Here is a 14,713-nt window from a genome sequence, read left to right on the forward strand (position 1 = left end):
TGATAAAGTGGCTCTAGGCTGTCCTGTGTTGTCTCTGTTTAAACTCTCAGGAGTTCTGAGACTGTCCTTCACAACTGGGCAGTCTTCTCTTAAGTAAACATAGAAATTAGACCATTTTTCTTCCTGCTTCAGAAGGTGTAACACAATCACACTTACATGCATGTTGGGGCAATAAAAAACATTAAGGAATATGACCTTCCTGTACACATGAAACAGGACACTAGATAAAGGCAGTTTTAGCAATGGGTAGAGTAATTTTTGGATTTTTATCTTTGTGCTCCAAGGTGAGGTTACATAACCAAAAGAGATGTTCCCTTTTGCATTAGAAACGAGAAAAAAACTTAAACTCACTAGGTGGTGCAAAAGCTCTTTGGTTCGCCTTTCAAGGTATGAAAGACTTGTACAGAAGAATAAACACTGACAGTTTCTTTCAAAAAAGGTTCCATGTTGGCAAGAATTCTTAAGGACATCTGGGACATGTTTTAAATTTGTCAGGGAATTACAAATTTTTAGATCTATTGGAATATTTTCTAGTTGTGTAGATCCACCTTTTCAGTTGTGTTTTCTCCAGTTAATATTAAAATGAACAGAAATTAACCCATAATAATCTTAAAAATAAGTTCATTATTATCAACTAATGTGTAACAGCAATGAAAATACTGTATAGATCACATTGTAATATTTATATTTTATATATATATACCAAGACGGAGTGACCAAACAATGTCAGATAAAACGGCTATCTTACCAAAATAAATCTGTAAAAATAATGTGAAAGCTGTATTTCATATGACACAAAAACTGCACACAAAAGTCTGCAAATTCCAAACTTTCATGCCTAGTTCTACAGTGAGTGTATTGTCAGTAGTACGTCACAGTACTGATGCCTGACATTCTTCAGTCCACATATCCTCCTTCCTCAGGACCACTCTTCATTGATCAGCTGTGTGTTAGCCTCTGTAGTGTCTTAGCTTTTAAGGGCTTTTCAGTGAAGGTTGTGTAGCTGTTCCGTGGTCAAACCTGTCCACAGAAGCACCTTCAGCTGCAATATAAATCAAATTTAAAATGCTGGTGTGCAAAGTACACTGAATAACTGGTAATTATCACTGCTCACAGGAGTGACATCTCGGCTATATGTGAACTGTCATGGAAGTGTGGCCCACAGACATTTCTACTATAGAATATCTGCTAAACAGAAGTTTAATAGCATTATTGCAGTGTACCATGTATAATGGATAACAAACTTAAAAAGTCGTTCTCTGGTATTGCAGCCTAAAGTCTTTTTAAAATAATTAGAATAATGCAGGATTGCTGTAGTCTTGGTATTAAATACGCAACATATGCTGACCCCCTGGGCTATGTAAGGGTTCTGGAAACATTCCGGTTCCGGTTCCACCTGTGTCCCTGTACCAGATAAAGCAGTTTGAAAATGGATGGATATTGTGGTAATCCTCACTTATTGTCCCTAGCTGTGTGGGTGAGTGGGGAAGGTGGAACAGGAGAGGAGAATTGCAGGCTCACCAGTGTTCATTGTCCTTTAATGGATAATAAGTATTCCAAAGGGTGTAGAGAGCAAGAGATTGTAGTATCCCCATATATAGTGAGGTTTCTGCTAGCTGCTGCTAGGAGAAACTTCATTTATACCTGGGGATAGAAATTAAATGGAAATGAATAAAAACATTTTAAAATCTTATCAGAGTAATTAAAATATAAAATCTGCTTGAAAATATACAGTACTATAAATTAAGCCATTTGAACAAATTCATGAATACTGTACATTTCGTTACTGACCCTGCAATGTTCATCAATTAAAAACACAAACAGTAAATCGAAATAATAAAATGATTTGTATTCTCTAACTGTACTATCAGTTACGATTTTGATTTGAATAGTGTTGGAAAATATTCAGAGGTTCACATGCACATGTGAAAGCAAAGCAAGACTGGAGTGGATGCTGGCAGTGATCTCATTATGTTAACTCTTTATGGATGTAACGTAACCTCTCCTTAACTCTAAATTTTTATTATAAGACCCATAAGAGGTTTTTATGTCAAGTCTGATTTACAGTTTAAGTTGAGTGTTGCGTAACAATATACTCTGCCTGGTATTGCACTTCTTGAACTAATCAGGGAGAACTCTCTACTGTGGTGCTGAAGGAGATAGGTCTTACTTTAACAGAGTCCATAATTTCAATCACTTGTAGTAAGACCCTTTTGTAAGCTTTCTGATACTGCCTTTACAAGACTGGTAGGCATGCAACACACATCTTATGCAAATAAGTTTGTTAGCTTGCAATGTTAAAAGAAGCTCTGTGGCTCTGTGACCCCAACACCTCTCATTTTTATCTATGGTAAAAACTGTTAAATTTTGCTTTCAGGCCATCAAATGTTTTGTTTCTTATTTTGAAGTTTGCCTTTAATGGGACTAAACAGATGTTTCCCTATTTTACCGGAAATGCTTGTGATTAAGTTGCAGACGCCAGCATCATTTGCTCAGAGTGTTCAGGAGCTGACCATTGCACTGCAGCGGACTGGGGACCCTGCTAACCTTAACCGCCTCAGACCACACCTGGAACTGCTGGCTAATATTGATCCGAGCCCAGGTAAGTGAGGCTGTGACCACGGTGTGCCAGGATGATTAATCATGTGTACACACAGCCTTTGTCCAGATTCTGCCAGGATCGCTGCATAGACGCGCATACATCTTGTGGTCGGAGTCTGCCAGGACACACACACACACACACACACACACACACACACACACACACACACACACACAGAGAGTCCAGATTCTGCCAGGAGCTACATATACACGTGCGCCCAGCTTGTCTGGACTCCGCCAGGATTACTGTATGCTGTGTCTGGAGTCAGCAAGGACCTAAAACTTAATTATTTAACCTGCCTGGACTTTATAGCTCTTTTGTCAGCCAAGGGAGTTAAGGACTGTAAACACACGCCATCTGTAATGTGTGGTGGTCAGCCTGGTAAATAGCCTTTTCTGAAAACTGTAAATCGATGCCTTTCCAGCTGTAGTACTTAGTGGTCAGCACTAAGCCTATGATTCATCAGTTGACTGCTCTCCATCTAGTCATGCCAGCATGCACTCATGTCTGTACTGCTTCTGACTGGATTCCAGGTTGGAGTGGAGTTGCTGATCTCTTGGCTGTTAAAGAATGTCTTGTCATTAACCATCTCCTCGTGATCCTCTTGGAAGCCTTATAGTAAACTAGATTATTTAACTTGTAATGGTAAATTATGATTGAGACTTTTCTTGTGTAATACAAACTTTTTTGTTTTGACTGTCAACTACAGTGACTTTGAGAATCACATTCTGTGTCTCTTCTATAGATGCACCTCCTCCAACATGGGAGCAACTGGAGAAGGGTCTGGTGGCTGTGAAGACAGTGGTACATGGGCTAGTGGACTTCATCCAGAACCACAGCAAGAAAGGCACTGACCAGCAGCAGGTATCCCATGCTTTCTTTGATCTCTGACATCAAAAGCTGGGATTGAAATCACCCATTATGTATTTTTCATAACTTGGCTCTTAGCAACAAGTCCCAGGATCACACACACAGAGAATGGAGAGGTGTAGACTTACAGACTAACTGCTCCCAACACCATCATGAGTCTGCATGTGCTTGCGAGGCCATAGAGGTTGTTGTGTTGTTGAAAGCTGAGGAAACCTGGACAACTAATCCCAATCCTCGACTGCACTCCACCAGTTGTACTACATTTTGTCCTGTCCTCAAGCTTATTTTTGTGTAGTAACTTCAGAGTTGATTTCAGTACTTTTTTATGTTTATCTTGCAAGCAGTTTATTGAATTGCATTCCAGTGAGCCCTGTTTCAGGGCTGTAGCATTGATTTGTCATCTTCCTGTTGTTTAGCCGCCTCAGCACAGTAAATACAAGACCTACATGTGCCGAGATATGAAGCAGAAAGGGGGGTGCCCTCGTGGAGCAAGCTGCACTTTCGCACATTCTCAGGAGGAGCTGGAAAAGTAAGTCAGTCAGAAAGAAGTTATTGTTTAGTTGAGCTGCTCACCCAAGGGGTACAGAAATGATGTACTGTAGTCTTCCCTTTCAAGAGTATCTGCTAAGCATCTGTTGACCTTTAGTCCTACTGTGACCAGTCCCTGAGGACTGCATAGTGACAGCTATGTGATACAAAAGAGAAGAGGTGTCAAGTTGAGCCATCCTGGTCAGCCTTTGAAAGATCTGGACGGTAGACTAGGTAACATTTTGACTTTCAGTTTAAAATTCATTTCTCAAAATGGAACACTTTCCTTTTTGTTTGAAATAGAGAACTTAAAACCTTTCTTGTAATTGTTTACATTTAAGTTTCTGGAGGAGCTGCAAAAGCAGTGAGATCCAAATTTAGCTCTCACTAAAATTGCCTGTCTCAGAAATCATGGTAAAAATCCTCCAAGAATAAACCTGTTACAATTGAAGTACTTGTCAAATTAGCCTTGTTTTTGAAGATTGGGTCAATTGAGACTTATTATTTGGACACGGTGTGGCCAAGTTTAAGACAGCTCTCTGTCCTCTCAGGTGAGAACATAGTCACCTGGACACAGTATGGTCACTTTTAAGACAGCTCTGTGTCTGTTCGGATGAGAAATTGACCCAGTGTGGTAAAAAATGTTAACCTCCGAGCCCTTCACGGGCCATTTCCACCTGGAAGGGTGTGCCCTTAAATATCTGGCATGATCTTGGAAAGTATTGACACTACAGACCTAGTTCAGGGCATGAATTCAAAGTAAAGACTTGTAAAGAGCTCTGTACCTGTTCGTATAAGGGAAAAGATGCAGTGCGAACAGGCTAAAGACCGCTTTGTGCCTGCTCAGATGTCACATACATGTGACACAGTGTGGCGAGTTTAGCAGCTCTGTGCTCGGGTCCTGCAGGTATCGGAAGATGAACAAGCGTCTGGCTGCACGGCGGAACATCAGCCAGTCGCTCACCCAGCTGAACGATTCATCCCTACTTCCCGACGATGGGGGGTTAGACGGCAGTGTGCGGAAATCCTCACCTATGGCCAACGGCATCATAGCAGTGGGCTCAGGCAGCACCCTCACACAGCTCATCTCCCGTGGCACAGAGCCTCCCTATGACCCTGGGCGCAAGCCAGGAAAGATGGACAGTCTCAGTGCCCCAGGATCCCCCCCTGACTCGTAAGACTGTCTCCTTTTTTGCAATTTGTAGCAGCAGAAAGGGAACTGGGTGTGGATTTTCTTCAGAAAATTCAGAACCCTGTGTATCCTACAAAAAAGAGGACCTTTTTAAATTTTATAAGCTCTTGGCATCTTCTTTTAAGACCTCTTTTCTGTTACTTGAACCTCTGCCCTTTGAGAAAAACGTCCTTTTCTCAGAAGCATGCTGTCTCCATGTCAGATCTACACTACATTTTCAGAGTACTATTATTAATGAAGCAAACTTGTTTTTTGTCTTGATTCATTTTTATCTTTTCAGGTGGGTAAAATCGACTTGAGCTTATACAGAATAAACTTCTGCCTGCATTACGTTACGCCATTTATTCCAAATATGCATTGAAGCTGTGAAGTGTTTTTTGCTGAAATTATTTTAAACGTTATTGAGACAAAAAAGTGTGCCAAATGTACACACTGAAGGTTAAATAAAGACCAAATATTTTCTCCAGCTCAGCCTGGGACAGAGGGGGTTCTGTTCCAGTCACACTAGGGAATGGTCATCTGTTATTTTAACACAAGTTTTCATTATTAAACAGAAACTAGAAGTAGAATTAACAATTCTCTCAGCTAAATTAATTTAATTCCATTTGGAATTCACTATTTTTCACTAATTCACTAATCTGTCATGCATTTTCTGCATTTAAATAAAACAAGATTAGTGTGCATGGAATTATGATACATTAGTGTTAAACATGATTTATTTTTTTCTTCCACAAATTCAAAGAGTATCGTCTATCAGGCTAAATCAAGTTTCCTTGAAACATTCCCAAATTCCTAATGGCCCGATGACAAGCTGGTTTTAATGGGACATTTTAGAATGTAAAAGAAAGTAGGCCATTCAGTGCATCTTGCCCTTTTGGTCTTTAAATTAATTTTGGTTTTACTTGTTTCGAAATGCAAATAATATAATGGCTTGTCCTTTTATTAATTGAAAGCTTAGTACCATAGTTGGTAATTAAGGAACCATGAAATTAGGACAGCAAATTTATTTTAAAGTAAAAAAAAGTTTGCGCTTTTGCAGCACTACACTGCAGTTGTCTGGGATTGATATATTGGGTTTTATACAGATCAAGCCATTCAAAAAGCACGAGGGATTCTGTGGTAATTCACAGTGCACCGTCCCCAGGGTACCGCATGTTTTTTTAAATACCTTGTAAAACTGCCAGGTGGAACTGGGAAAGTGCAGCATTTGGGCTGTTGCCAGAAACCACCTGGTTTTGAATCCCAGTCAATGCTGAGGGACAATCTTTTTCCAATTATAGAATTTAAGTTGTATACTGTTTAGACTTTTAATAATTTAAAACGGTATTGCAGCATGTTATATGTTAAACTGGTTAAAAAGTAGGTATATTTTATAAAAGCAAGATTGCTCAGTTGGACTAAAGTAAACAACAATATTCCACCGTCTTTAGAAATGTTTTATGCATCAAAGTCTTTTTTTGGTAATTTACAGTGGGTTGTGGTTTTAAGATGCTCGTTCTAACATTATAGAAGTTTATATACTGTACTTCATAAAAAGTTATAACGTTTTAACCTTTTCTAAGACTAAGTAGTAAGAACAGCTCTTGCTGTTATCGTTAAAAAAAAAGTTTAATACCACTTGATAGTAGTATTAATATGGAATCATGTAACTAAGCAGCTAAAATATCACAAGTGAACATTTTGGAAACATTTTGACATTTAAAAAAACTTATTGTCTTTGTAGTGGTAATGGCCAGTGGACTGTAAAGTAGCGTACTTCACCCAAGCAATTCAAAGCCTGTTCAGAGAATTACTTTCGGTTTTTTTCTTACATAAAAGTAGTCCACTATTCTAGCTTGTTGTCGACTCAGGGGTGAGTGTGTGTATCTGGATGAATTATAAGTGATGGTTTATTGATTAAGGATTTCTTTTTGTGGAATTAAGTTAAACAAAGGAGGGAAGAAGGTTATTTTTACAATTGCCAGTAACTGGAGAACAGCTTTTTAATGTTGAGCCTTTAAATGAGCCAGCCACAGTTTACTATATTGTGATGTTGTGTGGCACGTTGTGTATTGCCTCTTTTTATATTTGTAAAAATGTTCCAATTTAAATGCAGTACGTAATATATAATTGATAATATTAATAATAAATGACCATGGATGAGTTGTAAACTGAAGAGTTAGAGAAGACACGTTGAGTCTCGTCTTTTCAGCTTGGAATTTAACCTTTTGAACGATCCTTTTGCCTATATTTTTACATAGCTGGATGAATACAAATAGATATAGATTGGATTAATGGATTAAGAAAAAATATTTCCCACATACTTTGAAGCCATACGGTATCATACAATCAAGAAAAGTCTGTGGTATTTGTATAGATGAAACTTTTCTGAAGTATAAATTAAAAAATGATTAAAATGTATTTCCACATGTAATGTCATTTTGAAGTACAGTAAGCACCTGCTTTGACGATGGTTTCAAATATAAAACTGGTGAAAAAGCTATGTTAAATGATAATTAAAAGACTTCAAGTTAAAAGAAATTATTTATGTTCCATTCTTAAATTTTAAAGGCAGACATGCTCAGTGCCACTGCAAGCTGCAGAAGGATCTTTATGTATTGCTGAGCTCCAAGCCTCCTCTCAGTGCCCCTCTTCTCTGATGGAGATCAGTGGGTGGTGTGCTGTTTCCTCAGTGACCTGCTGATTTTCTTCACACTAGAAGAAGAGTGGCGAATGAATGTGATTTAATCTGTGCAATGTGTGTTGCATTTACAAAATCAAAGTGTTTAAAATGTTTAGAGTAAAAACAAATGTACAGCTTATTCAAAGATTCTTAGCTGATCACAAGGAAGAAAATGCACCCGTTTGTTTGTGCTAACTATCTAAACCCGTTTTTTCATGGATTTTAAGGTCATGCTATGTCTAATTTAGGCAGGGACATGCTATTGTTTCTTATTTTTGATTTTCTTTAAAATAAAAAGAATCAGTTGCCCATCGTGCCATACAATATTATGTTACGTTTTTATGTTTTTGAGAGACTTCAGAATGCTTTGAGTGATGCATAAAAATGTAGTATAATGCTAAATAATTTTACACCTGGGATCAGCTTTATTCAAACTAAGGTTTCAAAAAATGCAACCAGGTACTAGATATTGTTTTAAATAAAAGCTGTGAAAAAGCTGTTTCACAAATTGCCTGTGGTTTGAAGGATCTGTCATTTGTTGGTGGAGTTATTGACATCTGAAGCATCCTGTCTTAAAAATTGGAGTTTCAATAAGAAAGCGAAGGTTGTAGAAACGGCGACAAATGACCCCGAGCAAAATGCAAACAGTTTGTAATTGTTATTAATAATTTAATATTGTTGATAGTGATCAGATATGTTATTATAGTTCGGTCGCAGTGGAGTTTTAAATATCCCTTTATTCTTGATTATAATTGTAATATATACTCTTTTATTTTAAGCCTTGTTGTAAAAGCTTGTCTTGAATTGCCCCATTGGGATGCAGTATTTTTTAATTGAATTAAACAAGTTTAACTATTTTTTACTCCCACTGCTAACAGTATTCACATTTGCTCATTCATATTTTCAATTGAACGCATTGTGATATATAAAATGAGATGTCAATATAATGTACATACTATTCACTACTTTGTTAAAAAATTCGTCTTTTTTGGTGCAAGAAAAACACATGCCTTGACCGGGATTCAAACACTGACCTCCCTCTTGAAAGCGCCTAATCCGCTATACCAAACTGTCATTTGTAGATAGTCATTTAGAGTGCTGAAACAGACAGGTAAAAATGTTTCCAAAGTAATCACGAGCAAATGAATCAAAGAAGTAAGAAAGTGGAATATGATAATACATTGAGCTCTGTATTATATTTAGATAATTAAATATTATTAATTTCTTTAGATGTGCTGTTCCAGATTATGTTCCCGATTAAGTGGATTCTAAAATTTACAGTTTTTTTTACTGCAATGAGTGCAAGTATTCATAGAAAAGGTTAAAACATATAGCTTTTTATAAAGCACATAAACCTAATATAGTCAGAATGAGTACATCAAAACAGTTCCTAAATAACCACAATAAGGTACAGAGCGGAATACTGTTGTGTATTTTTATTTAAACTACCAGTACCACCCATATACAGTCTGTATAATATTGTATATATTCCTAAATTAATATCGTTTATGACTTTCATAGACTTCTGGTCCTCTTATTTTTATGCTCAGCTGCTAAAATTTCCCTTAAGTTGTACAATTCCATATTGATATTCCATATTAAGCGGATTTAAACATGCACAGTAAAGAGAAGCAATCGTTTCACTAAGAACTAATGCACCACAAGTGCCACCTGTCTGTCATTTTGGCCAGTCAATCACATACCGCAGTAGGCCACAGATTATTTGCCGGGGTACGGAGTTTTATTGTGCATTTTGAATGGCCACATCTGTATTTCAGAGCAGCAGCCTACATCCTGAAGGGCCGGAATGGGGCAAAACCAAAGCCTTTAGTTTTCATTTTATTTTGTAATGAAAGTAGGACCCTGGTATTTTTCAGGTTGGACTCTGTCCCCAAGAATACTCTGTCGACCCTACCTATGAATCCTCAGCACATGACGCATGCCCGGATGCCCACAGACCACCCCTCAATGCACAAGCAAGTGTCTGTAGTGCCCAGGGCCCCTCAGATGTACCCACAGCAGCAACCTGAAATTTTCTACCAAGAGCCTCGGCCACCTCCCTCCTCGTCCCAGTACGACACCACTGCACAGTACCGCACAGGTGAGGGTATTGACACATCAGCCATCCCTGGGGGTTACCTGCTCACTCTGCCTCTTCCAGTGTTCAGATGAACAGCCTTGTTCAGAAGAAGTGCTTGCATGACCAAAACAATCCACATACCAAAGGTTGGTGGTTATGAATGCACACAAAATATCTGGGTGGCTCTCCAAAATGACAGAGCCCTAGAACAATGATAAAACATATCTTCACCATGCTGTGGATCTGTAAATTGTCATTTTATGTAGATGAAAAATGCTGTTAAATGCACAGAAGTTTTCGTTGTGCTCATGCCTATTTGTAAAAATACTTTCTAGGCTCTATGTAGACATTAAACGTTTACACATACATTTTCAAAGGTGTAACTAGAGGGGGGGGGGGGGGCGGAACTGAAGTAGCATGCTAGAGTTGTGTGTTAGATTTCTTTTTTTGTATTGTTCCAGTTATAACTGATTAAGTTTCTATTGATGCTTTAATTGTTCTGGTGAGTGTGCAGTTCTCTTGCAGTTTTTAATAGAAATTGTTGATTCTCCTGCCGTGGTATCATCTTTAACTTGTATGTTTATTAACTATATCAGAATCTATATCATATATAGATATATTTGTGCAGTATGAGAAATAATATTTTAGGAGTATATTTTTTTCCAAAGGCCTCTAAAAATCTAAATGTTGTAGAATCTTTTTGTATCAATTGCTGCTTTTCAAAGAACTTTGTTAAAAAGACTTAATGTAAATCTGTCCCGACTACTCAAAAGAATCCTGTTTCCGCACAGAAGATCATTTAGTTCTAATCACACTTTGCATGTAATAGACATCAGTGTGTAATGACTTGATTTGGTTTTGTTTTCATTTTTAGTGATGGGTGCTACATTAATTTCCCAGTAATTGGGTGTTGTCCATATCTGGAGTGACTGCTGCAAGAGTTTTGTTAATTTAAGAAAATCTGCAACTGGTGGAAAACCAGTTCCTGGAGGGTTTTGTTCCATTTTTGGTCCCAAAGTAGTAGTAGGTAGAGGAAAAATCTCTGTTTTTCTACTAGCAATTTAACTAGTCTTTGCTAATTAAAGAACATTTAAGTAAAAAAAAAGATTAGTAAAAAAAAACTTTCTTCCTTGGAGCAGCTACACTGCCTTCTTTCTGCCTCTTCCAGGAGTGTAATTTGAATTTGCTTAGAGTGGCCAGCTATGGCACAGATGCTTCCCTGTTTGCTGATATGAGGTGGTTTTCCTCTGTCCCCAGGTAATCCGTACACATACCAGCCTCCACAGTATGTTCAGCCACGCTATGTGCAGCCTGGACAGAGTGAGCCGGGCATGCCCTACCAAGATCCCTACCCCTATGTGCCAGAAAGGCAGTACCCCAGCCCTCCTGCCCAGTACCCAGCCCAGCCAGTGTACCAGACGCACTATGATAGCCGCCGCCCCTACGCACCCACACAGTCCTACCAGCGTGACGACATGGTGAGGCACAGCCCTGTGCCTGTGGACATGCCCCCTCCTGCTGCTGGCTCACCATACTTGACTGATTCCCGAGAGCGGTACCTCCCCGAAGGCTACTGTCCAGTGGGCCCGCACCCAGGCCAGATGAGGTCCTATCCTAGGGTGAGTATTGCACAGTTTGGATTATGACAAACAAATTTCACTTGCTATGTAGCATTCAAACAATCCTTCTTCAAAGTAGCCCAGACCACCATGAAGACTAAAGACCAAATCTGTGAAAAAAACTGACAAGCAGCTTTAGGGGTATTATGGACTGAGTTAGCGAGTGTTGCTTTAAGTAAAATCAGTTAATTTGTCTCAAATGGGTGTTGGAGGATGCAATAACTTAACGTTTACAAACGAGAGGTAATTCTGCCCATATATTCTTTACATGGGTAATATTTGAGCAATTCCCCAGTCCCTGGGCACTGCTCCTGTGTTCAGTGAGTAATAAGATTTTCACAAATCTGTAAATATATTTAGTTGATGTATGTGCAGTTGGTAGAATACCATTAGGCTCTTGGTTTATCTTGATGTTTCTGTAGTGATTAAACTTGACTCTTCTCTTATGCTATTTAGTATACAGCTTGATCTTTTCTCAGCTTCAGACATGTCTTCTCATTGGTAAAATCTCATTGTAGATGCATCAGCAATGTTCCTTTCAACATCTAAATGTTTCTCATTATCTTTGAGATAATTATCTTTTCTGTTTCTGGGCCTTTTTAATATTTCTTTAATTTAGATTTCATTATGCGTTACTGTTTTCCTATCTGGATATTTTCATCCATTTTTATATGCTTTTTTTGTCTCCCAAGATTTTTATTTTAGAGAAAGTAAAACCATACCACCATTACTCAGCCTTACTTTTACAATACACTTTCGACTATACATCACAAGCAAAAATTGTCTATCCCTGTTTGTTCCCTTAGTATTTACAATTATAACTTTTACACAAAAGTATATACATTCCAAATGAGGAAGGTGTATACTTTTATGAATATGAAAAGGGAGGAGACTATATAAATGTACCTTAAGTTTATTTTGTATCTCAACATATTCAGACCTTAAAGGTTTAATGTACTGAACCCTTCTGGACCAATATTTGACAAATTTATTCATTAGTAATTTTAGTGAAAGTGTTGATGTTTCCATTTTATATATATTTCATTTATTAATTCAATCCAATCATTCATTGTTGGTAAATCTGGGAGAAGCCACTTTCTTGTTATAGCTTTCTTCCTTGCTGATAAAAGGATTCCAAACAAATATTCATCAGTTCCCCTCCAATCAAAATCCAGTTTGCGAAAATATAAAGCCTCAAATGTAAAGGGTACATTGCTTTCAAACTTAGTTTCCAGGGCCTCATGTAACTCCTTCCAGAATAGCTTTATTTTAGGGCAGTTCCAGAATATATGCCAATGATCACCTTGGTTTCCACACTGTCTCCAACATTTAGAGTTTTCCTCAGTATGGTGCACCTTCTGACTCGGAATAATGAAAAACCTAACAATGTTTTTCCAGCAAAACTCTCCCCATAAATGCAAGTTAGTACCCTCTTCATTCGAAATTCTAACTTCACTTTCTTTCACCCATTTATCTTTTATATACTTTGTTGAATGTGATTTCTTTTCCATAAAACCTTTATATAATCTAGATATAATGCCTTTACTTTATTCTGATTTGTAGGCTTCTGTAACTACTTTCAATACCCCATCATTAACAATATCTAAATCTCCCCTTATAATCTCCTTATTAAAATAGTGGCGCATTTGAAGATATCTATAAATATCTGAATTCTCCAAATAGTTTCTCCTTTAAATACTGAAAACGTTTTAACTGATTCTTATCCATTATATAACAAAATGCAGTTATTCCTTTTGTGATCCAAATTTTAAATCATTATCCACTTTATTTGGTTTAAACTGTATCATAGGCACCATCTGAGTATCTTTACTTCTTCACCTAAGTGATACTCTTTTGTAATCGTATTCCATGTCCTTAGTTGAAACTTTATCCATGGATTGAATATTTTTTCAGTAATTTTATCTAAATTCCTATTACCTAATAAAATGAATTGGGGGGTTATTTACAAGGGAAAATTCAATATCTTTCCACCTGGTTTGATATTCTGGATTACAAGAATTAATGAGAGGTTTAATTTGAGATGCATAATAATAATTTTCAAATTTGATAAAGCCATCCCCCCTTTATCTTTGAAAGTTGCAATGTTTTGAATCTGTTCCAGGTTTTCTCCCCTACCAAATAAACCTAGAAATCATCTTATACCATTCTTTAAGTTGTTTTGCTGCGACTTCTACAGGAAGAGCTTGAAATAGGATGAGTAATCATGGCAATAGATTCATTTTTCAGGTTCAATTCTAGAACTAAAACTCATAAAGAGGATTAGGTTCCATTTCAGTATATCTGCTTTAATTGTAATTATAAGGAGTCCATAATTAATTGTTGCTAATGTAGAAATATCTTTTGGTAAATAGACTCCTAAATATCGCATTGAACTTTGGTCCCACTTAAGGTGGTATTTGCTTTTGTAAAATGGGGAGGGTTGTAATTAAAGGTTAGAACTTGTTTTTTTACATTTAAGTTATAGCCTGCCAGCAAGCCACAGCTATCTAAGAGTTTCATTAGTTCTGGAAGTGAACTAGTGGGATCCTCCAGATATAATAAAACGTCATCTGCGTACAGTGCTATCTTGTGCTCATTCTCTTGTATAGAAATACTTTTTATTTTGCTATTTTGTCATATCCACTGGGCTAGTGGCTCTATAGAGCAAAGAGCAATGGAGACAAAGGGCAGCCTTGTCTCGTCACTTGTTCTAAAGTTATGCTATCGGATAAATAACCATGTATTTTAATTCATGCTGTTGGTCTATCATATAGTTTGAATACCTTTTATAATATTTTCACAAAAACCAAACCTACCTAAGACCCTATAGAGGTATTTCCAACTAACAGAGTCAAAAGCGTTCTCGGCATCTCATTAAAGAAGCTTCTAAGTTATATTGTTGAATATGGTTCATGATATGCAATGTTGTCAAATGTTATGATAGGTTTATCTATCTTGAATAAACCCTGTTTGATCATATACATCAAATGAGGGAGAATCTTTTCGATTAGTTTAGCCTGTATTGCTGTATATATTTTATAATCCACATTAAGGACTGAGACTGGTCTGAATGATCCACAATCCAATCTATCTTTTCCCTCCTTAGGGATAACTGAGATGATAGCCTCTCTCCATGATGGGGGCATTCCAAAAAAAGCAT

At 37.4% G+C, this 14,713-nt stretch overlaps 1 protein-coding gene across 4 annotated transcripts in view; it reads left to right on the forward strand.

The window, feature by feature from the left end:
- Window positions 1-14,713, forward strand: part of rc3h1a (ring finger and CCCH-type domains 1a) — a 52,733-nt gene that overhangs the window by 22,724 nt on the left and 15,296 nt on the right. For 3 of the 4 annotated variants that reach the window (XM_088598839.1, XM_088598842.1, XM_088598840.1), the window contains exons 7-12: window positions 2,470-2,602; window positions 3,348-3,466; window positions 3,889-4,001; window positions 4,908-5,174; window positions 9,732-9,955; window positions 11,192-11,553. In XM_088598839.1, coding sequence (XP_088454965.1) covers window positions 2,470-2,602; window positions 3,348-3,466; window positions 3,889-4,001; window positions 4,908-5,174; window positions 9,732-9,955; window positions 11,192-11,553 — 1,218 coding nt within the window. The remainder of the gene's footprint in view (window positions 1-2,469; window positions 2,603-3,347; window positions 3,467-3,888; window positions 4,002-4,907; window positions 5,175-9,731; window positions 9,956-11,191; window positions 11,554-14,713) is intronic. The other variant, XM_088598841.1, reaches the window with a different exon arrangement.

Source organism: Lepisosteus platostomus, chromosome 11 (genome assembly GCF_059453375.1).
Source record: "Lepisosteus platostomus isolate fLepPlt1 chromosome 11, fLepPlt1.hap1, whole genome shotgun sequence".
NCBI lineage: Eukaryota > Metazoa > Chordata > Actinopteri > Semionotiformes > Lepisosteidae > Lepisosteus > Lepisosteus platostomus.